Consider the following 26,554-nt stretch of genomic DNA (forward strand, 5'->3'; position numbering starts at 1 on the left):
CACAAAAACTCCAGGGACTGTGGTCTTCTTAGCTGCAGAAGGAAATGGGATGCCAGCCAGAAAATATATTCCGTGCTACCTCATATTCATTATGGAATTCTTGACTGATGAGAAATGATATTAGCAAGATCAAATCAACTTTCAGATGCCATGAGATAGAGAAGCGTCAAGGTGGAGATGCAAGAGATGAAAGACACCCTGAAGGGGTGATGGGATTCAGTGGATCTGTCTCAGTCCCCCAGTAAGACAGATCTCTAGCTGTCCTCTGAGGTCCCTTTGTTTCTCTCCTTACTTCAGAGAACAAATAGCTTGGACTAGACTTTCTCACTTTTACATAGCTGAAGGTAGGTGAGACGAGTCATACCCTGACAGGCTGATTTCTCCAATATAAAAGGGAATGACGATAATTTAAAAGTAGTTAATACAAGCAGGAAGCCACCACTGACTGACTTGGGGAAAATAACTGAAAAACTACAGCCATTTTAAATTTAGTGAAATCACAACAGAAAGAAATATAGATAGACATTAGAATTGGGGCCCAGACTCATGACACATTTTAGAAATATTAACTGGTGATTTCTTATAGCTTTGCTGTCAGTTATCACATTTTATCATCCCACTTCGCAGATCAGGGAAATAAGACACCGAGAAAATAAGCGTTGCCCAGATCCTGCTGTAACACTCACACTGGCACTACGCATTGCCAAACAAGATTTAACCGAAATGAACAGAAGTGACATATCTAGGATCAACCCTCCTCTCTTCTCCCTCTCCCTCAGTCTTCCCATTCATGGATTTTCTCCCTGACAGGGTCAAGAACAGTCACTGTAATTATGTCACAAAATCTTAACTTTCTCCATTACAGAGTTTTTCCTACTTGAATTTGAAATCCTTCCTCTTCATGATAAAAGAGAAATTTCTACAGTTTTGGCTTAGAATAAATCTTGGCCTTGTAAAACACATTTACAGCAATAGGATAATAAGGAGTGTTAATTTTTTTTAGAGCTTGGAGAATACTGGGCCAAAGAAAGAAAACAGATTTCTTTCATAGATCCTTCACCTCCTGGTCATTTTTTGCACCCTGGGATTACAGTCAAGCATTCTACATTTTTTCTGCTTTCTGCAGCAATCTGGCCCCTCTGCTGAATCAATCAGCCAGTTGTGGAGCCAAAAGCCTTTCAAGGCCTTATTTAATGCAAAAGGATGTACTCCCTGCTTGCTGCTCCTTGGGTCTTGCACTTTATGGGTCATTTGCATTCAAACAAATTGAGTGAAAAGTAGGTGTAGAACACGACCAATGTGCTTTGGTAGTACTGCAGGGCTACTTTGTGCTCTTTCTTCACTGATGTAAATGACTGCACAAGTCACTGGTGAAAGATGACTGGGTTTGATAGCTCTTGAAAAAAGTTGGGACAATTAAATGGAATAAAAAGCACACACAGGTTTGCAGCAGGATCTTGGCCTGTAGCGAAAGCACTCAGCCAGCATGGCAAACAAAGGAATCAAGAAAGGCATAAAAGAATGGGCCCATCAGTGTAATTTGGTCCCTAGCTCTTTCCAATGCTCTGTACTATGAAGGACACATGAAATGGCCAGTTTCTTCCAACTGGAAAGTCTGGACAGCAGTCCCCCAGTCGAACAGCTCATCGATATGCCCCTCTAAGGCCAGACGCAGTTCCATAGGATGACTTTGTACCTCACAATTTTCATAGGGTTATAGTTACTTGTCTTTACTAAAACCCTAGGGGTGTTGCTTCATGAGCATTTTTTGGCTGAAAGGCCAGCTGAAGCAGTTTCAGCTCACCACTGTCAGACTCAGATATTCTCCATAGCTCCTCCTGATTCACGCAGCACAAACGTTGGGCAGCCACAGGGCTGAGCAGTTGAGCAACAACACAGGACTGAATTATCTGAGTAAAAATATTCTTTTTACTCAGAGATTTTTCAATGAGATCAGTTCTCAGTTCAGTGCATGCCTTCACAAAGAGCTATATCTAAGTTACCTTTACTCAACAAGTGTTTTGGAAGAGCAAAGTCTAAAAGGGAATGGATCAATCTGATATAATCAAAACTGAATCAAGTGATTTAATTTAAGTTCCTTCATGACATGCAGCAAATTAGACTGCATTCCCATTAAAAAGTTACATTTCTTTGCTATAATGGCTAGCCTTGTTAACTGGTTGTCAGTGATTAGTCAGTAAAAGCTTTAGTTCATTTTATTCTCTGAAATTCTTTCATATTAGAGAAGAGCTTTACTTTCCTACAAGTTTATTATTTTTTATTATCTCCTTTTAGACTGCTCTTTTAACAGAACAATATTAAACAATCTGTGCTTCAACACATACACTATATTTTGTGATTCAAATCGAAGTTCTTATATCAATATATATAGCCTGCTATATCAATATACAGCTAGTGGAGTATTTTTATTGTGACGTATGTAAATCAATATATGTTTATAGTCTTATTTTGGAACAAAATTCTAATAAAGCTTAATACAGTTTTTTAGTGATGAGCATAGATGATTATCTGTTGAACTTACCTGTATATCTATCCAGAGTTGTTTATACAAGGCATAGAACTCTGTGGAATTAAAAAATTAAGGACAGCCAATATTTTCTCCTGAAAGCTTAGAACTCCACTTGCAAATGTTTTTTGAATTAAAAAAAAAATAAAATCTTTTAAAAGCGAAATATTTATCACTGCTATTATATACACTGCCATTTAATACTGGACATTCATGCAGATAAAATTAGCATGAACATATTTTGTGCTTTGAAATCTACAGACTTCTATGACTATCTAGAGCACAGTAAAGTTTAACAGTATTTTATTAATATCTTTGTTATGGTCAATATTAATCCAAACGGTCCTATCTTATATTTCCCATTTTTACAAGGGCATGTAGTGATAGGACAAGTAATAGCTCAAGCTTTAAACTGAAAAAGGGTAGATTTAGATTAGATGTAAGGAAGAAGTTCTTCACTGTGAGGGTGGTGAGGCACTGGAACAGGTTGCCCAGAGAGGCTGTGGATGCCCCATCCCTGGAAGTGTTCAAGGCCAGGTTGGATGGGGCTTTGAGCAGCCTGGTCTAGTGGAAGGTGTCCCTGCCCATGGCAGGGGGGTTGGAACTAGATGATCTTTAAGGTCCCTTCCAATCCAAACCATTCTATGATTCTATGACATATTTTTGCATCATTAAGGACAGCCATTACTTTATCCAGAGGCACCCTGCCTGCTCAAGTAAATGATTTTTATATTCCAAAGACTAAATTATAATAAAAACAACTGGGGGGGAGCTTTGCTGTTTTAAATCACTAGAATAAACCTTAGAATAAAAATGACAAAAATGTGTTTACATGTACATACAGTTATGCACATTTTCAAGGGTTTGTAAGAAAACAGGTAGCATAAATGTAGAATCATGATCATTGCATCATGTACATCTTTATCAATGCCTAACATGCAGTGTTCAGGAAAGCAACTGAAGTTGCATATCCAGACTGCTCTTTATAAGAATAAGTATATTCATAGACATGAAGACAAAAAATCCTACTGTGATCATCTAGTTTGACCTCCTGTATACCTCTATAGAGCCTACGCATACCTGTATAGAGCCCACAGAATCTCCCACTGTATTACCTATCATCTGTCATTTAGAAAGCCTTATCACCTCGTGTTAATGACTCCAAGTTCATTGCCTCCTTTAACTTTTGCTTACAATGCTTAAGGCTCCTGGTTGCTAGGACATAGTGTTTAATTTTCTTCATCACAGTTTGATGAGTTGAATCTTTTTTATTTAAATGTCTACCTACAGACACCAAGTCATCTCTGAGGTTCCTAGTTGAATGCCTTTAGGTGAGGCGAACTCCTAACAGGGTTTCCCAAACCTTGGGTTGTTTTAAATCACCTTCTGAAATCTCTCAGGTAATTCCAATCTTTCTTAATGGCAAGACACCAAAACCACAGGTTTTTACTGATATGGTGTGGAATAATTACTTTGCTACTTAACTTTTTAGGCATTCAAGGAATGGTCTACCCTTCTTTGTGACAGCATTATGCTGAGAGCTCACACTGAGATGATCTTCTGTGATCATCCTAAATCCATTAGGTCACTGCTTTCCAGGACAAAGCCTCATTATTCTGCAGCAGAGACAGATATGTTTCTCCGGTGCCAGATATATTTCATTTGGTTCAAATATATTTCATCTGGTTATAATAAAGTGCATTTTACTGGAATGTGGCCATTATACCAGGGGATTCATATCATTTAATAACTTCAACTTGTCCTTCCCACCCATTATCCAAACCTATCAGACCCTAATGAGCCCCATTCATCTACATCTTCCCATTAGAAACTCTAGTTTTTGATTCCTCAGTGAGCCAGCTTTTAATTTACCTAATGTGTGCCCTCATAATTCTTTATACTATTTTTTAAATTACAGTGTCATTTTTAATTACATTAAATGTCTTTGGGAATCCAAGTTTACTATAATAATGCAAGTTGCAGAAAAAGATATCCTTAGGTTTGGAAGCTGTACTGAAAACAGCTTTCTGCACTGAAACAAATTTTGAGAATTTTTTTCCTCACTGCAATCGAAAATTCCCTTCTCCTCCAAATATTTAGTTCAATGTGAACTTTTCCAAGATGAAACCAGGTATTAGCCACTAGAAATAAAGTGACATGAGCTAAAGCCTTAATAGTATAAGGAGATAATGGCAGCTTTGGATTTAAGCACATTGATTCAAAAAATAGGAATCTTGAGTCTACTTCCAACTTTCCCTAGCTGTATTTGAACTCTCCCCTCACTATCCAACAGTCATCTAACTTCTGGTAGAAATAATGTCAATCTCTACTTTTGTTTCACTATCTATAAATAATTAAATCCAAGTGGGCAAGTTTCCATGCTAGAAAATTTTCTCTCATTTTCAGACTCAAAAAGCAGTTATATGAAATGGTGCAGCTTGAGCTACGGGTGTTACAAGACATCCAGCCAAGACCATCCGATAGGCCTGCAGAAATTCTGTTTATAGGAACACAGTCCTTACTGGTATCCCATTTTTGAAGTGGACATAGAACTGTCTCAAGCTAAATACCTAGCTAAGCCACTGGTAGGGAGAATGAGAGACAACGTATCTTCTTTAACATATGTAAGTGCACACTGGAGAAATTTGGAAAATGACTCATACCCCAAGCAGACAAAAGCTTTATGACACTCCTTAAAAGGTTACGTGGGATGGGGAGATACAACTTTTCAACTCCAGTTTATTACCACTCTTGAAATATTAAATGAAAGAAAGATACCAATAAGTTTCTCCAGAAGATTCATGGAATTAAAGTCTCCCAGCAGTTCAACCCAGATTCACTTTTGGGACAAAAAAGTGCATATTTATAGCGAATTTACTATTCACCGGGAAAAATTTCCAACTACAAATATTACGTTCTTATTAACCAGACATATAATTGACTAATACGTTTGAGCAATGCCTCATAACTACCTTACTCCTTAGAGAAACCAAATCTAGCCTTGCCCTGAACTCATACCCACTGAAAGAGATGTTTCCAGTACTGCTATACTCCACCTGAGCAGAACACAAATACAAATAGCTGAACTTGACTGACAGAAATGGAATGTGTTTGTGCTAATGTCGTAAAGGTTGCAATCAACAGTTGCTGCTCTAAGCCTGTTTCTGTCATTCTTACTCATACTGAGTAGTACCTGGTTCTAGCAAAAGGAAACTTTCACAGCAAAAACATATTCCAGCAGTAAACTCCTCCTTATTATCAACTCTGATCAAGCAATTTTCCAAATCTTAGGAACACCTATTTTCATTATTAAGAAAAACTATTTAGCCATGTGAATTTGCTCAGTGTAGGAATTTTACCCATGGACAAATACTGTACCATTTGGAATTTTACTGGAATAGTCTGAATTTCTTGATTCTACAAAAAACGGTCTTTCATTCTTTGAGTCTTTTTGCTAGGTGCACATTTGTGCAGAATGGGAAAATGCAGGTTTTCTTCAACACCTGTTGAAGTCATCAGCAGAGTGTCTTTGACTGCAGAGTTTCAAGACCAGTGCGAGAATGAATGGAGTGGAAATCCCACTTTTTCCCAACAATCAGCTTTGATTTATCAGCAGTAGACCTTCCACACCAAACCTTAGAAAAGAGTTTGCAGATGTATAGTGGCAAAACATTTAAGTTTCTTGCCACAGGTCAGTAGGTGAGAGTTCAAGCCTTGTCCCAGATCAGCCAAGCTAGAAATGAGCATCTAGTGCTCCTGTTGGCAAGTTGGAGTGAAGTGATAGTGGCAACACCACTTAGTGTGCCATTGACTACAGAAACTGAGATGCCTTAAGCAGATTAGGGCAAAGGAATGTATATACACATAGATGTATATTTCATATAGATTAACCAAGTTCACTAAGAGTCTACGTTATTCACCTATCATGTACATGTGCCAAACAGACTGACTGCAGGTAGGGATCCTCTATCCAAGGCTGTGAGACCTGGGGAAATCTGCTGTGAGGGTCACTTCTTGAGTTAGGCACCCAAGAAAGCAGACTCGGGCTTTTGGGCAGTAAATCCATGCCAGGACTACAGACAGTAGGTCAAACTACACCAAAAGACTGTCTTTGTCTTTTCAAGGTTCTTGGAAGGTAGTGATGCATTAGAAATTTCCAACCAGCAGTCTTTGTAGGACCTGTTCTCAAGGGAAAATTCAAGCTGACTCTTGCCAGTTCCTTGAAAATCCGAATTTCTTCTCATAAAAGCTGGCTAAGAAATGCTCTGGTGGTTGTAGATGCAGCTCTTCTGTTTCCTTGTATCAGTACCCCATAAAGAAGAAAATTATTTTTGCCAGCTCAACGAACTCCCACCAAACTGAAGTACTGCAGAAGTGGTAAATATCTTCTCCAGATCCCTCCTCTTTCCAAGAATGATCTTTATGCATCCTCCAAAAACTCTTTGCAGAGGATCAGCACACAAGCAAAATACTACAGGTAACAATGGGGAACTGTCTTCAGAATGACAGCTGAGGGGGAAGACACATGAGGCCCTGTCTACAGGCTTTTTAGTGACACTAAAATAAAAAAAGAACCACAAACTCTTGATTTATGATCATCTTGCCTTGGCCATTTTCACTTCTCTTTGCTCAGTGTGTACAGAGTAGCAAAGGAGAACACATCAAGCAAGCAGAAGAGATTTAGTTACTAAATTACAGTAGTTCTTAAAAAAGCATGTGTTGCTTCCTATTTATTAATAACAAAATTTACATTACAAGAGCAAATAACTATACACCTCTCTCTCTCTGGCCACAAACTTAATTAAGCACATAAACAGGAAGAAGGAGAAGGTATGCTAAAAAAATCAACGTTTCTTAAAAATGTTTTTCTTTCCTTCTTTAACACAACAAATCTTATAAGCTGTAATCATTTATATGCTTTTATATGAGTATCTATTTGATTTCAAATTTTGTCATAATTGGTATGAAACTTTAAAAATGATTGACTTCCAGTTATCTGTGGATCTTGCTGATAAGGACAAATTTTTAAAATGCTGTCAGAGAGCCTGAAGGATTTAGAAATTGAAGTCTGATTTACAAGAACTGAAAACCTAGATCTCATTTCCGTAAGACAAGATGTGCGCTGTCGTATCTGCTTTGCAAATGATGTTTGTTGGGAGATGTTGAGATGCCAGTGACCCAATTCTGTTCAGCTATCATTGGCTTTGAAAATAGCCTCTTTAAACTCTTAAGTCTGACTACATTTGAAACTGTTACCCCCAAAATTTTTTCATTCTTTTTCTTGTAGAACACTAACCAGAAGGTATTGATTTAAAAGAACTCAAGGCGACTCACATAGCTTCTCTTTCTGTATTTTTAGCTTTCCCACTACCAAAAACTAGCTTTACACCTGGCTGCTATTATCTCAAAGTAGTCAAAGAATGTGGTAAATATTATCCACGTATAATTTATTAAAAGCTGAGTTAAAGAACAGGTGTTGCTATTGTAAAGATTAATTTTGCAGCTCTTCTGCTCAAACTCATAAATTATGAACTCCTGGGCCCCCTCAACACTAAATCACACACACAACATCCATACAGATTTATTAACTTTAGGGTGAAAAATGATGTGTAATCTTACCAGCTGCTCTGCCTACAAGCACTGGCATCAGCAAGTATGCCAAGCCCCTCACTGACTCTCTACTTTACAACTGGGAATTGGCAGCTTCTCTTTGTCAGCAGTGGCAGTTCTGCACTTTCTGCTTGCCAGTGACACTAGCATATAACCTCAGATGGGGACAACAACGTTATTATTGTTATTTTTAATAACACTTGTCATTATTAGATTTCAGATACAGAAACTACACTGCAGTTAACTGCACAGTCAACATGGGTTCACAAAGGGAGAGTCCTGTTTAACTAATTTGATATCCTTCTATGATAAGCTCACCCACCTAGTGGATGAAAGGAAGGCGGTAGATGTAGTTTTTCTGGATTTTAGTAAGACTTTTGATACTGTCCCTCACAGCATCCTTCTGGATGAGTTGTCCAACTACGGGATGAGCAGGTTCACGGTGCGCTGGGGGAAGAACTGGCTGAAGCACAGAGCCCAAAGGGTTGTAGTGAATGGGGCTATATCTGGCTGGCGAGCAGTCACCAGCAGCATTCCTCAGGGTTCAATTCTAGGGCCAGTTCTGTTCAATATATTTATCAACGATCGGGATGCAGGAGTTGAATGCACCATTAGCAAGTCTGCTGATGATACCAAACTGGGAGGTGCTGTTGACTGTCTTGAGGGACAAGAGGCCTTGCAGAGGGATCTAGAGAAATTGGAGCATTGGACAACGATTAATGGGATGAAATTTAACAAGTCCAAATGCCAGATCCTGCACCTAGGACACAGTGACACTGGGCACAAGTATAAATTGGGAGAGGAGTAGCTGGATAGCAGCCCTGCAGAAAGGGATCTGGGGGTGCTGGTTGACAGCAGGCTTAATATAAGTCAGCAGTGTGCCCTGGCAGCCAACGAGGGCAAACCGCATCCTGGGGTGCATCAAACACAGCATAACCAGCCGGTCAAAAGAGGTGATTATCCCACTGTATTCAGCGTTGGTGCAGCCTCATCTGGAGTACTGTGTGCAGTTCTGGGCCCCACAATTTAAGAAGGATGTGAAGGTCCTTGACTGTGTCCAGAGGAGGGCAACAAAGCTGGTGAAAGGGCTGGAAGGAATGTAGTAGGAGGAGTGGCTAAGGACTTTGGGCTTGTCTAGTTTGGAGAAAAGGAGGCTGAGGGGCGACCTCATTGCTCTCTACAGCTTCCTGAGGAGGGGAAGCAGAGAGGGAGGAGCTGATCTCTTCTCCCTGGCATCCAGTGATAGGACATGTAGGAACGGTTCAAAGCTGCACCAGGGGAGGTTTAGATGACATTAGGAAGCATTTCTTCACCGAGAGGGTGGTCAAACACTGGAACAGGCTTCCTAGAGAGGTGGTCGATGCCCCAAACCTGTCAGTGTTTAAGAGGCATTTGGACAATGACCTCGACAACATGCTTTAACTTTTGGTGAGAAACTATAGCTTACAGCTACCTTCTTTCCCTTCTCTGTTCTCGGTGCCATCAGATCCAGGAAAAGCAATTGTTACTAGTTAGGCAACTATCATCTCTACTGATCCAGTGGTAGGACTGAAATTTTATCTATAATTTACCACTGTGTCACACTGGGCAGTGACAACGATCTACCAGGATTCTTGGAATCTTATAGCACAGGATCTTGGATGCTCAGAAGTCCCCACCCCCATGCAACTCAGGTACAGCAGCTATAAAAGAACCATGCTGTGCATCTGATGTGTCCTGAAGCATCAGTCTCCCTGATCACGTAATTAGCACCAGTCTATGTGTGCGCAGCCAGTCCTACCAATGTTTGTGGGATTGTAAATTCATTACAGAAAATACAGAGGAAAATTCACGTGCACAGAAAAGGCAGGTACCAGGCTCTCCCATTGGCCGCCTAAGGTGAGCTTCAGCATGCAGATAAGTGAAAGGTTCAGGTGCAAGTGAAACTGGACTTACTGGTTTTGGACTAAAATCAGCTGGACACACAGAACTTCGTTTTAACACTGCACTAGTGTTAAAAATACTGGCACATGCTCTTCAGTATCTCACTATGCAAGTTGAAATTTCATAGTCAAACCCCAGGCTATGTATGGATTTGTGAAACTGGTATATGAATAGAAAACTCTTAATTTTTTTAAGTGGCATAATTTAAAAATATGTTCTGTTTATCTGGCATGATTATTATTAAACATTAATCCTTTACACAACTGTTCCATTCTGTGAAGAAATTGGCTTTTTCTTATTTTAACTCTGCATGTTTAAAGCAGATTTAGTAGAATGTATTAAGTTTTCTAAACATGCTGATTAAATCATCTGTTCAAGTATATCACCTAAAATATGTTAGGAAATAGTTTGCATATTCACCCTTGCAGATCACAAAACTACTGTGAATTAAAAAAGAAAATGCAAAACATTTAATATTTTCAGCAAGATTATTTACAGGTACCTTGTAGGCAGATAGAACTTGCTACAGTTTGAATGTATTGCAATTTATAGCATGTTACTTGTTGTTACTTGTTCTGTCATTCAGGTTATGATCCTGCTGACCTTTGCTTTCATGATTAGACAACTGCTTCAAAGAGTGTAGGATATTAAGGACTACTTGTGTGATTAAGAACTTTTTTTTCATACAGAGGAATTCAAAAGAATGCAGGCAAAATAGAGATAATGGAGTCACAGGCCTGAGGAGGAAGGCTCTACTTTTCAGAGCTACTGGGTTTTTTTGTGGATTTTTTTTTTTGCTGGTCAATACAGATTTACTAAACAGAGTATCTATTTCAACTTCATGCTACTTCTCTGGAACAGCTACTTTAACACATCAGGACATTGTTTCACTTAGCTAAGTGAACTGTGGTCTGTGATCATTTTGTCATTGTCCAGTGACTGTAGGAAAGCTTATGTAAATTGATCCTATAAAGTTCAGCCCTCAAACAAATGAGTAATTGGTACTTACGAGAAAAGCTCCTGTGAACAGGCATGACATCTTCACAGGATTTGAAGATATGAAAAAGGGAAGTTAAAAGTTTGAGGGGTTTTGACATATTATCTGGTCCTAACAAATATACTTACATTTGTCTTGGTCAGCTTCTACTCCTTCACTTTCTGTGTCACTCGGCAATATCCAAGGTTGATGAGAAAGCTGAAGCTGTTGTAAGAATTCATCCTGCCACAAACAGATCTATTTTAGATAAAATGACAGAGAATGGTTCTATATAAATGCAGACTGTAGAAAACACTCTAGCCTCAATTAACTAGAGAGGAGAAAGCCTTTAATAGAAAAACCCACCTTACCGTGAAATAAAAACAGAATGTAGAGGATATGCAGGCTCCCTAGAATTTTTTTTATTTAATTCTTATTTATTTATCTATTCTTAAGAAAAAAAAGGTCTCTTCAGCTATCTATCTGCTATAGTCACAGATATATACATACTCATCTTAGAAATGCAGCGACACAGAACAAAATCTTAATGCAGATATTCCATCTGTCCTTGCAGTTTTTGGACTATGCCTAGACATGTCATGCACGATTTGCTTAAGTAAGGCTTTGATTTGTCGGAACTTTCACCGTCTCCAGTCTAGTAAGAACAAGGACCTGAAACTTGATTTAGAACCTATGGTTTTATTGGAGAAGGAGAAAGCCTAGGAAGGAAAAATGCTATGGAAATTTTTGTCTCCAAGATACCATAAAACTCTAAGCATCAAAATATAAATGTTTTCCACAGTTAAAAATCCATACGCAGCTGAATATATGCTTTTTAAAATGTTTTACAATTGCCTCCTTTTTTATATAATGTATATATGTATGTATATAAAAATATTTTTCCATACACACACACATATGTATGCAAGCACGTACACACACAGACATATAAAATATTTTGACAGGTTCCTTTGCAATATTCAAGGCGAGAGATGAGACTGGAATGCATAGTTTTATTTTCAACAGCAGTTCAAACATGCAAGTCTAGTCTCTGAAAAAGAACTTAAACATTGGCCAGATATCATAAAATTACTGGCCAGATTCTTATAAATACCTGAAAAAAGGGGGAGTAATAGCCCTGCCTTCTTTTACACCAACTGAAAACCAGAATCTACATATTCAAAGTTAAATGGTATTGCACGGCGCTACAGCATAATATTTATTGTTAGTCTATCTGGTTTACAAACAGAAACCAGGCTTGTTTAAATCAGTTCTTGGCTGTTCAATCCAGATCTAACTCACTGGGAGTAAATTATTAATTCTGTTAGTAATCTCTTAAAAAATCCACAGAGACTGCTGCAATGGCCCAACACTAAGCTCAGGCAGGAGCTCCAGGCCTCGCACATGTATTGCCATTTCAAATGTGCTCAGTGTTCGAGAAGGTTGCTGACTACAGCACTGAACTGGGCAAAGTGTTTTGGTTCATGGAACAGGATTCTTGCAGTAGGAGCGAGTGGCGCTTACACTGATCAGCATACTTTTTAATCTTCCAAAAATACAGAGCAAAGAACTGAGCCAGGCAGCAGAACAGAATGGAAGTATCTGACCAAAAAGAGTGTCCTCATCTCATCAAGTTACGCTCTATCCTCCACTAAGTACGAGGAAAACTTGTGTTAATCAATGCTATATTCAAATAAGCTGAAATTTCCTGCTGTTAACAATGACAGACCAATAAAGATTACTGAATACCACTTTAAACTATCTGGATAAATAAAGTGATTGTAAAATTCCAAGTGTTCAGAAAATGAAATGGCAAACAAGGGAGTCAGTAGAATTTTCATCTCAACAGCGATTGATAACTATCACAGAATTGTGTCACTTTAATGGAATCCATCCTAAAGAGATAAGCAGGATTCAACATCCCTTTGTCAATTTATACAAAACACCAAAGGATAAGGTAAATGCATAAAAGTATCTCTGCCAAAGGATTTGGAACCCTGATTTATTAGTTTTATAGAGATAATAAAACTATTTCTCTAGGTAGCATTTCTTTGCTATAATTCAATTCAGCCTTGAACAGAGCTGATAATAAAACACACCTGTTAGAACTTTGTAATATTATGTGTGCCAAGAGGCAGAAACTTGTCACAAAATCTCAGATCATTATGTCTTGAGCATTAAAAAAATCCAAAACATTCTTAACAGCTGATATGTCAAGTACTTGCCAAATTATTTAAGATTTGTGCTATAACAAGATTAAATCACCCTGAGCTACAGCATGAACTTTACTAAAACTTAACAACTCTGAACTGTATTTATCAGTAATATTTTTGTATTTTAGACTTGTTATGTTACTCTGAAACACATTACAAACTAGTAAGCATATACAAGGCATTGAGAGATATGTTAAAATTCCTGATAAATAAACAAGTGACAGCACACAGTGTAAACTCATGCAGATTCTGAATTCTTTAATTCAAGCTCCTTATAGTAAAACATGCTCCTGGTAGCCAGTAATCACATCCTTTTCAACTGACTTATTCTCATCAAATATGTATCAACTTTGTACTGGTTAATTCCATTAACACCACCTAAGAGAAAGGAAGCAGAATTATTTGCAAAATCTTATCATAGTATCTTCTGTAAGATTGGCAATATAACTACAGTGTATTCACATCTAGTGGAAATTCCCAGTTCACACCATAAGGCTAAGAAGAATAAAGGCAATTTCCCTTCTTTTATTTTACTGTTTTTATACAGGAAGAGGATACAAAACCTACAATGAAAGTTGCAAAATAATTTACAGTATCAGCTTCCAGTTTTATACGTTTGTGATCTGTACAAGTACAAAGAAAGACAGAACTTTGTTGTTGTTCTCCTACCCCAGGCCACCTTTGACTTCTTAAAATTTGTCTCCATGGTTAGAGAGAAGCTGTGACACAAGAGAATGAAACCACATGGCCACAAATAGGGGGACACCTCTAACATGACAAAAAATGCCACTGAACAGAGATACTTCCTGGGTATGTTCTGTCTAAACCCATTTCTCTAAGTGACCAGGAACTTCAGTGGGCAAAGATAGCTTAAAAGAGCTCCCAAAGCAGACTGGCCAGACCTCCTTCAGCTGCTTTCTGACATCCGAGGGCCTTTACAGCTTGGCAGAGGAAGGTCCTCAGTATGAACGTGTCATATTAGCAGTTTGCCCCTTGGAAGCAGAGCTAGTCCCAAGATGAGTTTCCGTGAAGTCAAAGGTCGCTTGTGCTTGTCAGGAAAGGATAAACAGGGTTTGAGCTAGGTCACTAGCAGCCAACGTACTATTGTACTCAGTGAGCAAAGAGAAAGAAAAGAATTTGTCGCTTCTAGAAGGGATTATACCAGAGGATAAGATCCTGCATAGAAATGTTGAGATTTAACACCAGCTTTACAGTGGGCTTGCTGGATGAAACTGGACATGCTATTCTAACTGTAAAACAAGGTAATAATATTGCTCATTTCTTAAAGTTCTTGAGACATATATATACATATATTAAAAGTATAACAGGACACTTATTGTAAGAGCTATCAGCAAAGCTTGGGATTTGGCAAACAGAAGTAACAAATCACAGCAAATGAAATGGGACTTATGGTTATTATTACTATAACTACACAAAGGCTGTGGAAGAAAGCATTTTTAATTGCCTGCCTTGTTACAGGAAAGAACAGAAGTGATGGACAGACTGGATGTCCCTTGGTGGAGATGCAGTGCTCATTACATGGCACTTTCAAGAGTCTATACAATAATTCTAGTTGGTATCACATGACTATGTATGAGGTTAGAACAGGACTGCTTAAAAAGAAAGAAAGAAAAAGAGGAGTGAAGTGTTTAGTGGGAAACAATGAAACCCTTCCTTTCTTTTTGTTTCTTTTAGTTAAAAATGAATTTCAGTTCTCATTTTCTGGTGAGAAAATTCCAACACACAAACACAATCACCCCTCAAAACAGGAAACAAAGGGTTTTTGTTTGTCAAAAAAGAAATTCATTACACATACATATTTTTTTCCATGGAAAACTTCTGGTTTGAAAATATATCAACTACCAGTGAAGATACTTTCAACAGAACTGTAGTCACCTTCAGTCCTCATGTCTTTAAGTTGGATATCCAATTCTAGGTGAAGAAGTAGCTCGAGTGATGGGATTAGGGCACTTCCGTTCAAACACCAAAATGAGGATTTTTTTCACCACCAAATTTAAGTAAGATTTCCTCTCCAAATTCTTGAGTTTTAGAGTTATCTGTGCCTCATTTCCTTTCTTTCATAATAAATAATGGAGGCCATATACTTAATTGCAAGATTATACTAAGTATCAAATCTCTAATTTTCCTATAAGCATCTTTAATAATACATATTATTATTATTATATAGATTATTATAATAATATTATTATAAACAACATTTTTAAATTTTTTTAACTGATAATACATTGTGTCAAGTGTCATACCCAGCAGATTTTTAAACAAATGACACTTCTCAGAAACAATTATCTAAAGGTATGATTTTTTTTTCAGTCTTGGAAAAAAGCTCTCCAGGCTTTGACAAATGGATTACAAAGAGATTCGTAATAAATGGTGGGAACTGACTTATTCCACCATTAAAAAATCAGCAATCTAGACATATAGGTCCTTCTCAAGTCAATGTAGAAGGACTGGCATTTCCTGAGAAAAAACTCACTTTTGTAAGGCATGTATCTGAGATAGACAGCAGGGCTATTCTTTCACAGGTGCTTTTACTTCCACTGCCTACACACTAAAGTTATCTTTAAGGCAGCTAAGGTTAGCAGAGGAGAATCCCACTCAAAATTTACAAGGTACTTTAACTTTTTGTTCTGTTTTGTTTTAAACAAAGACTAATCCTGTAAAAGCCATTGATATGGGACAGGAAGTTTTTATGCTGTGAATCAGCCTAGTTAACATGCACATAGTAGTAGACAGTGATTCAACGATGTTGGACATTTTCTCATTGCAGTTCAGTTTTGTGTTTCGGAAAATTTGTCCATTCAGCAATGCCTGACTAATCATTCCAGTGTAACCAAAAAATGAAAGAAAAAGTAGACCAAGGAAGTATTATGCACTGCCAGTGCAGCAGGAAAAAATTACCCTGGAATCATAAAGATAAGATAAAGTTGTGTTCAATATTCCAGAGGTATGCATCTCTTAGAAACTGTAAGGCTAATAAAACTGCTATGGATCATGCAGGCAAAACCCTACAGAGCTCACGGAAAATTTGGGGGGCACGAGTGTTTCAGTATGATTTCTGTAATAATCCTGACATTCTCTAATCAGTACCTCTCAAAGCTGAGCAGTATTTCCTTGCTAATTTTCTCATCATTACATTTCAAGTTCTTTTCAGAGTAGTAAGTTACATTAGGTATACTGATGTTACTTCAACATAAAACACAATCTAATTTTCACGTTATAGCAGGTCTTAAACATAGCAAAACCATTAAATTGAAAATCTTACTTCTGATAAACTGCTTCTCTGAGTAGTGACAGTTCCAACAATGTCTCCACTCATTTGCACAGAGAGCCCTGAAGCAGCACTGAGGGTCCTCCCCATTTGGCTCTTAGATGTCAAAGATCTGCTTCTTTGCATACTAATGATGCCTTCCCTATTTCCTTGGTTGCTAGGGGTAAGAGGCCGTGACAGCAAGCTATTCGGGGTCACAGGTCTGCTCCCCGGAGTTGATGGAGTTGGTGGCCTGTTGGTTTGTGTACCGGGTGTTGGAGGCCTACTGTTTGCAACACTGGAGACCTGTGTTCTGCTGTTAGTGGGCAGCGGTGGTGATTTGTTTCCTTGGAGCTGAATGTTCTTCCCTGTCTGAGTTGGCACCTGAGGCCTCAGATTTTGGCCCTGTGTAGCTTGAAGATTGCCTTGATGGTCAGATATAACTAAACTATGATGTTGGATACTAGGGCTTCTTGAGAGCCTTGCTTCTTCCCATAGTGCTAGGTCCTTCTCAATATCTGTGCACACACACACAAACAAAAAAGAAAAGAAAGAAAGAAACTCACTTTCTGTTTCTCTCTGGTTTAAAACTAATTGATTTTCTCCAATGTGACAATCTGAAGCTATGCAGAGAAAATCTATTCACCCTTAAAATATAAGGCATCAGAATTAACAGTTCAAATGTTTGACAAGCATTTCCTCAAAGTTTATTTACATTTGATTTACTGCAAACACAGCTATCCCGCAGAAACGAAATAGTACCACTTCATTGAATGTCAATACAATGTATAAAAATCCCTCTCATTTCTTCAAAGTTATCTCTGTGGCTTTTGCACAGTTTCTCATTAGCATCAAACCAAGATGGAGCAGTGAGCTAAACTTGCCATCCTCAGCTGCAGTGAAGGGCAATCCAAAACTGGTTCAAGGCTTTTGCTTCTGGCCTCGCTGTCTGTTGTGCAGCCAAAACTCTGGGGGAAATAACCCTTGAACTCTGGCACATCTAGATCTGTGATCCTGTTTGAATCTGAATTTTGTGCTCTGGCCTGTTGTCAGTGCCACAGCAGGTGACAGGGTCACCAACATCTAGAATCCGGGGAGAAAAGGTGGCCACTATTTGGTGGTCCAGTTGCTACCCCTCACACAGCCATAAGGAATAAGATCCTATTTAAAAACAGAACAGATCAGGGTAGTGATGAAAAGTGTCTTCTGAATTCATTTAAATCATATTAATGCTACTAATGAATTAAATCAGATACATCCACCAAAGTTAGGTGAGGGTAGCTGGAATTTAGGTTAGCATTGCTAACATACTGAAAGTCCTTGCAAGTAAAAATGTCAAGCTTAAGGAACAGTTTACTCAAGTTTATTTTATCTTACACAATTGTTATGAATTTTCACTCTCACTGTGAATAGTGACAGTTGGTTATCTTTAGAAAAGCAATGCCATTTCCCATTAAACTGTATAAGTCACAGTCCCAGAAGCTGTAAATCAGTAAGGCTCTACTGATTTAAACACCTATTAAGTGAACTCATATAAAATAAGCATTTCATTTTTATTTCGATAACAATAACTTCAGGTTCTAAAAGTCCAAAAAGAAACAGATTCTAAACTGCATATTGGAAAATCAGATCTTCTTTCACTTGTGTTTACCAGTAGATATAAAAGGCATGCTGTATATAAAATAATTAAAGATGTGCTGCCTTTAACTTATTTTATAACAACACCTTGAAAACATGAAAATAAGCTATGTTAATTTCTTGTTGATAGTCTAATACAAGATACTCCACACATTTCAAATGCTGTTACTAGAAAAGCTGGTAAAACTGAAGTAGTTGTGAAAGCCTCAGATAAAAGTGTCTCTCAACTCTTTAAAGATTAAATGTTTTGCTGTTAGCAAATTTCAAAACATAGTTATTGTTTCTAGCACATAGTTAAGAATATTTCTAATTGCTACCTTGCTGACCTCTTAAAACTAATTCTTTCCATTTTGAAATAATTATGTCTTGAAGTACTCTTCCACTATGCTTTTAAAAAATCAATACACATCACTTTGAAACTTGTAAGATGCCTGGCAAAAATTCAGGGGCCAATAAATGACAACATGGGCTACCTGATTTAAACCAAATGAGGAATATGTTCCTCTAAAAATTCAGCTTAGCCTATGTCTTTTCAAAATTATAGACTTCTAACTTCCCCATTCAGTATGCTAAGAAATTATCTGAATATTGAATGATTTAATAAGAGTTAAATAAACATTTTATTCTGGCTCATGTTTCCTTAATTCCATATAGTAATCAAGCCTACAGATAAACCAATTATTCTAATAATTTCTCCACATCTAATTAACATGTTTCCATAGTGTAATTATTCAGTATTACTTAGCATACATTCTCTTTTTGATTTTGCTTCAATATCAGCTTTTCAACCAGAAAGAAAAAAAAAGAAATCACACATCTCCAGCTTTACAGTATTATATGAACCACAGCAAATACCAGAATTGAGTTATGACTTAGGATTTTTAAATCCCTTGTCAATGTAATTTAAAGGAAAATAAAATGCAGGCAACAGAGCAACACAAAGGCATTTTACTTTCATATCAGAAATACCAGAATAAGGATATGATTCATAATGTGCTTACAAACCGTTTATGCATTTAAGAGTTCTTCTTGTGATAAAATGTATTCCAGAAGTATCCAATGACCACAGAATCAGTGTAACAAATCAAATTGGCAAGATACTGGAATTAACTACCAAAAAAATGTATTCTCCACTTGCGTGTGATATAAAGCAGCCACAGGAACATAAGAGACTATCTTAGACAAAAGCATTACTGAGCCATATGTAGAGAAGGAAAAGAAAACTGATTGATTCAATATCTGACTTTGTAAAAATGCTGCTTTCAAATATCAAGATACCGAGGCAGTTGCTGGCAGTTGGTGCTAGTCCCTAATTTAGGCACAGGCACCAAATTGTGCCTTACGTTAGGAGTGAGTTTTATCCAGCACATAGTCCATAAGAGAAAGTCAGGCTCCTTAAGAAGGTGTATCTGAGACAGGGGACCACATTTTATCGTTACACAGGTAATCCAAGTCATAATTCAGGCATCTAAATGACTGCCCAGTATTGGGTAGAACTAATAGGTTCCAGTGCGCTTGATAAGAGAACTGAAACAAGGAGACTTGCTGATATCAGAGACACATGAACTTTGCAAATGTATGAGACAAATAAGGCTAAGCAAAAACACAGCATTATTATCTGAGGTCCTCTGAGCTGATTCTTCATGGAAATTATGCTTGTCTATGAGGGGAATAATTGTCTCAAGCAGCACTGGTGTTATAATAGGACATGAATTACTAGGAATATAAGAGTCCAATGTCTAATAATTGGGCTGTTTTCTTGTGAATTTCTCAGGCAGACAAAAATTACTGAATGGTAGAACGACTGAACCCCATGTTACAGCGTTACTGAAATAACAGGCCCAAAGCCAAATGACAACAACAGCATTGATGTGAGAGAGAGAAGACCTTATAGGTCACACAGGAGCAGACTGAATCTTGGAGACTAAGTGAATGTAGCTAGTTAGCTTATGGTCAATTAAGCATTTAATATTCCATTTTCTATTGAATATGGTAGTTATTACTGTCAGCTTTGTCAAGGGAGATCTAAAGGAACTGCATGTTTCAGAGCATACTGCATACAAGAACAGCTTGTACAACCATGGAAGTGTGACTAGTTAGGACATAAATCAAAGTAGGGCGATCTTCACCAGATCCCTCCTGAGTGACAACTGCAGCAACACAAAGGAAGGCAAGTGCTACCTCAGTGGCAGAGGCCCCTGGGGTACTCAGGTCCCTGCTATGTCACAGAAACCTGATGACCACAGCTTGGCCTGCTGGTCTCCTGGTTCCCACTAGATGTTCCTGGCAGTTTCAGCTTGGAGAGAGGGCTCAGGGATTTTCAGTTTAGTTTGGCAGTGGCTACATCTCTAATAGCTACAGTGACTTGAACCTGTCAAGAAAAATTGAATGACAGTATCTCTGTTGTCAGAAACAAAAAACATCTAAAATTTCATTTGTAGATATCATAATTTTTAGTTCTTGTTCCATTCCAAGCAAAAACTTTTTCTAAAGTGCTTCCCTCATTGTGCTCATAGCCTTGTCTTCTGCCTTGACTTCAGCTGCAACAGCCCCTAGACAAACGTACAACAGCTGTACCTCTCTCTAAAGAGGATACAGCTCCCAAGCCTTTCACAGCAATATTATTGGTAGGATAAATGTCCAAAGTCTTTTAGAAAATCACACTGAAAGGCGTAAGTTCTCTGCCTCACTCTCTGAATTACTTGAAAGGAGGGTCAGCTAAATTTCATTTCTCCCTCCACCTTACATACACAGTCTTTATGTTCCAGTTCTGCATTGCTTTTCATAGAGTTGGCCCATGAAGCGTAGCCTTTCACCATATGACAAATAGCATGCATAATACAGGACTACCATGCTATAGGTCTATGTCATACCTTATAACTAAAGCTGAATATAAGAAAATATTGATTACAAAGAACAACAAATTGCAAACTGTATCCTAGGTTATCCCTCATTACTTTTTATAGAGCTCTGAAACATATTTTCACTGAAAAAAAGAAGGTTTTTTAGTTTGACCTTTTAGAAATGGTTACTCCATCAAAGATGTTCCCGATGTTCCACTGCACACAAGTTAACAGACTTCACTTAGCCAGAAGTCTCATGAATAAGGTGGGCTTTTCCTGCAAAGCAATCTATTCTCAAGCTAAAGATCCACTGCAGCTTTTTCTAAGGACCACTTAAATGTAGGTGAAGGATCAGTACCTCCTTATTGCATAAGTCTTGGTGAAATGTGAAAACAAAAAGAAAGGTGTGTTATTAAGCTGTCAGACTGCAGTATATTTAACACAGTTTAATTACTGTTTAATTACCATATTTACCGTAATTACAGAAAAGTTCATTACATCTACAAACACAACAATAATTGTGCTGTTTCTCTTCAATGAAGAAAAAGCGAAGTTTAAAGTTTTTATCTGTTTTCATCAGCATGTGAGATAGATCACTTTTTCCTTCATCTAAAATATTGGCAGAGCTAGCTGGGTGAGTACTACTAGGCGTTTTATGATCCCTTGCTACCATACATACCAGCTAGGTGTTTCTCCATGGTCTGAAGTTCTTTTGCTGCTAAGGAGTCCTTTAATAGTTTCTGCCTTGGGGAACCTCCAGGTCTGACACCCATGGCATCCAGGGTCCAAACCGTCTGAGACTTACACAGATAAAAAGAAAAGGGAATATTTTTTTAATGTAGTTTCACATTTACATGTGAAACAATAAAAAAAGTGGTATCCTCATTTAGAACAGTGGATCTGGTGCTTTTTATGTAGAATATATAATATTTTATGCAAAATATTACAAAATATCATTTCTTACCTTAAATAACATAAATAGTAGGAATTATTTAAAATCAATAGTTCCAAAGTAATTCAAATATATATCTTCACACAAGCTCTTGTTCCATGCTGAGACATCATAACAGGACAAATTCTTCAATGATTTACATTCTGCGCAGTTTCAGTTACTTAGTGGGGGTTGCACTTACTTTAAATTACCGTAACATTTGGCACTGTATCTCTCAAAAGCAGTACTTCTGGGAATATCACAGAATTTCCTAATCAAAATTGCCAGTGCTGTTTTATCATTGCAAGAAGTGTTCCTTTCAGGAACAGCAATTAAATCATCAGGGCAACATAGCAGTTTGGAAGGGATGCGGGCAAACAGACCACCTCCCCAGTCACCTCTCTATTGAACACTGTGGTATTCAAAATTATTTGCATTTTCTGGAACCCACTCAATACAGTTACAAGAAATGATTTTTAAATATACTATGAGGTAAAGTTGATAAGTTTTTTTAATGCTTATTTGAAATACACAAAAAATATATGACTAAGTGTGCAAGATGGTCATAAAAACAACAAACAAAAACATTAATTAAAGCATTCTTAACAGCCTATCTGAAATAAATTTTACATTATTACCTCCCCAAAACATTTCATCTGTAGTCTACGGGGTTTTGTTGATTTCCCAGGTTTCCTAAAGAAACAAGGCTTATGGAATGGTCTCGTCACTCACTTGTTACTAATTTTTTAATTTTTCAGTAAACACCAAACAAATTTAGAGAGGGGCCACAGTTTCAAAGACATTAAGCTGATGTAATTTCAGGGAGAAGAATGATTGAGCAGAGGAGGGAGACCCAAACTGGTGACCCCGTTCACAGAAGGCATATAGGGCTCTGCTGCTACGCAGTCTGGCAGTCTGGAACTGTATCACCACCAGACATGTGGGTTGCTGCAGATAGCTGCAGCACGTGATGGTAGTTTTCTGGCTGGACTCTCATGTCATAGGGAAAGGCGTACCACAGTTCAAAGGATGAACATGAAAATACAGGTTTGGCATCATCTCTATTCACAAAAAATTTGCTTTACCTATAAACACTAAATAAAACACTGTAGCTGCCTTCCCTTTTAGAAAAGTAAGCATAATTCCACAGAAGTAAAATGTTATATAGGATATATTTTACATCATTTTTAATCTGTTCCAAATAAACACTGCCTTGTATGCAACTGATCATTGTGAATCACATATCTTTAAAATATGTTAACACAGATTCATATTTATAAAGCAACAGCTATACTGTAATGCTGCACGTATGTACATAAAAAAGCCTAGTCATATTTACCAGCATATGAAATAGTTTGAAGCTGCAGATAATTTTGTTGTTACTAAGTTACAACATTTTTAGAATACTAATGACATTTTCTGATTTGCCAATTGTTTTTCACACTAGTTCTGCTCTGGTTAAAGCTACCTGTATTTAATCCCACGTAAATACACAGGAACAGCGGAATAAAACAGTAAGTTACTCAGAAGTGGAACTGATCCTGCAAACACATTTATTTCAGACATATCACTGGACCTGATTCACCTGTTCCCCCAAGAGATTTTGAGCATTTGCCACTTCAGTCCTCATTGTGAATTCTCCATCCAAATCATAGTCTGGCTTGTTGAGGTCACTACAGAATATTAATCTGTATTAAATTACTCACATCTCTAAATGTTTATTTCTAATAGATATTAGTTACCCAATAACTGTCTCTAGACGGAAGAATATTTTATTCTGTGAACAATTCCTCTGAAATAAATGAAACTGAATAAGAGATGGGAAGGGGGAAAAAAGCCTGTAACAAAACTCTAATATTTTAATTTTCAATCTGTTTTTAGATATACTCTTGTTCTGAGATTTTTATGGTGGAAAAAGGCCATTTTTATATACATTTTATAGTGTATATTTTCATAAGGGGGAAAAAACAGCAGGACTTCAATAATGACTATGGGGGGAAAATTCCCCAAGGTTATAAGGATGCATCCTTTTTGAATATACAATTTCATGCACATATACAACTCTGATGAAGTACGGAATAAAAACTAGTCAGTGGTCTATGGTAATACTTGAAGACCAAACTGCTCTTCTAATATTCTTAACTCTGACTATTCAAGTTTATCAGCAAATTATTACGGGTTTTCAATAACTCTCTAACCTCCTAAAAACACAGACTTCCAGATGTTGGCCTTGTGAGAGGGCTTCACTCTCCATGTCCTATTTTCTGGAAATGAAACGGAGTTATCTTTCTCTTCTACAAACCTCTACTGTTTCTTCTTACATTCTGCCTTTTCCTCTACTGTACGTCTTTCCTTTATGCACAGCAATCATGTAAGACACGTACAACTAAGGTGACTGTCTGAGTAAAGGCAGCTCTCTACTGCCTGTAGTAGAATCTAAGATAAATGGAGAAAAATGATTCTTTAATGGTAGTCATCATGATAGTGCTTTAGACGTTTATAAAAACATGAGTAATGTCTAAATTAAATCACTTGCAATTAGGAGATTCCAAATCACAAAGATCATCAAACATCAGCAATACCTTTGTATGTTTCAATACAGGTTTTAAAATCTTATATAAGTTCATGTAAGATACATAGATATGCCTGTGTATAAGTACATGCAGGCACACAACGGAAGGTACACACATGCATTTAATAAATATTTGTGTCTGCCTTCATCCTGTTAACATACAGCTACAAAGACACACAGAGTTTGTGTTCAGTTCTGGATGTAGCACAGATGTATACATTCTTTCTAAGAATATTAATCTTGTATATGATTTAAAACAAATACATTTACATATATTCAGTCTGTACCATTACATATTGTTATATGTTCAAACTCCCTTTCAGATACACAGTTCCAACACCCTGTGAAATTAATGAGGTAACTTTGGACGAATTTTTTCCCCAAATTTTGTAACACTTCATGTGCATTTTTCTGTTCTATGTAATATCATAAGCTTATGTCATTTTGTCAGGCAATAGCTTCACAAAAGACCAGAACAGTACTGCAATACTAGTTATGGAAGATGTGATATTTAATATTAGCAATTTAATTTCATGATAAATTGTGTGCTTATAATAGTGCCTTCCAATTAAACACTCACTTGATAGAAAATAATAATCTGGAAAAAAAAAAATGTACAAGAGTTTATTAAGACATTAAAACTGTAGTGTAACCATTTTTTGTTCCTTCTCTGAAGCCAGATATTTCAGGGCTATAACCAACGACATTTTTGGAGGCAGGCTCAGGTAATGTTTTTTCTATATATCTAAATAATACTGAACATAAAAAAATATTTTTTAACATTTTGAGACTATGAGTTCATCTAGGTGAATAATGCATAAACACAGAGGTCCTCAGTGTTTCCAGCACACAATTTATGCAACAGCCTTATTCCTAAAATATAAACACAAGCTGAAAGTATCTTCCAAACTACAACTGCCCTTGATCGTTCATTAAGCTTTATAAATATTAGCACAAAATTTATAAATGGCCTATTTACATTAACAAGATTAACAAGATCTAAATATGAGAATGTTCCTGAAAGACGTCCCTGTCTTTGTAACTTGTAGAAACAGCTCTGGGCCCTGTTCATCACCTTCAAACTTTGAAGGTGAGGCAATGTCTCTTTGCGCCAGAAATATATTCAAACAAAGCCCTCAGGATACATTTGTCAACTTTTAGGGTCAACTATGTGTCAATTTCTTAAGTGGCTTTCTTTACATATCATCGTAATTTCTTCACATACAATACATTCATTAATGCTTTTTTTAATTAGATCATTTACCCAAATTACTGCTAAAATAAAAAATTACAAACAATAAAGCCAAAGGTAATCTCTCTCATCACTGGTTCCCTGAACTTCTGGAAAGTATCATAACTTACTGGGAATGTCACAGTGGAACAGAAATACAATTAAGGAGGTCATGAATAAGAATAAGAAAGTTTTTCCAAGATCACTATATGTGCTTCAATCTGCAGCACAACGTTAGTTTGACAGCATATATCAGTATAGCTTTTATCCCTAAAAAAAGCCAGTGCAGATGTGAACGTCTTGATCTCACCATTGAGCTGACTTGACATGGGCTGTGAAATACCTGCTGACACCTGAGGAGTTCTACAGAGGTGCAACATTTCAGAATAGCTAAGGCCAAGAGGAAGGCCTCCAAACTACCTACAACATCACCTGGAAATCAAGTGCTTGTTAGAAAATAAATTACTCTTTCTTATTGACCATAAAAAGTGTTAATAAACAATGCAGCTTTATATTTCTATGTCATTTTGGCCTACAGAGTAAAACACCCAGGTACTCACATGCACATCCATGCACACACACAATCTCTTTTCAGGTGTGGGAACAGTCCCCACCTCACAAGAGAAAGCGCTTCTTCATTTTTAAAGACTATCTGAATTGCATGATCACAATGAAATGAGGAAAAGGAGGTGAAAACCAATTAATTAGTTCATTCCTGGCAAGCTGTAAATATATGCAATGCATTTAGATTGAACTTTTTCTTCTACATAGTTTTGCTAATCAAGTGCAAATTTTATTGGTAACTTCAGGAGATAATGCTGT

General features: G+C 37.2%; 1 protein-coding gene across 1 annotated transcript in view; it reads right to left on the bottom strand.

Moving 5' to 3' along the window:
• Positions 1–11,168: 11,168 nt before the first annotated feature.
• C2H8orf34 (chromosome 2 C8orf34 homolog) overlaps positions 11,169–26,554 on the bottom strand; it is a 163,745-nt gene continuing 148,359 nt past the window's right edge. Inside the window, exons 11-13 of the mRNA XM_050892351.1 lie at positions 21,678–21,798; positions 16,533–17,035; positions 11,169–11,279 (exon numbers count right to left, since the gene is read on the bottom strand). Coding sequence (XP_050748308.1) covers positions 11,169–11,279; positions 16,533–17,035; positions 21,678–21,798 — 735 coding nt within the window. The remainder of the gene's footprint in view (positions 11,280–16,532; positions 17,036–21,677; positions 21,799–26,554) is intronic.

This window comes from Gymnogyps californianus, chromosome 2 (assembly GCF_018139145.2).
Source record: "Gymnogyps californianus isolate 813 chromosome 2, ASM1813914v2, whole genome shotgun sequence".
NCBI classification, from domain to species: Eukaryota; Metazoa; Chordata; class Aves; order Accipitriformes; family Cathartidae; genus Gymnogyps; species Gymnogyps californianus.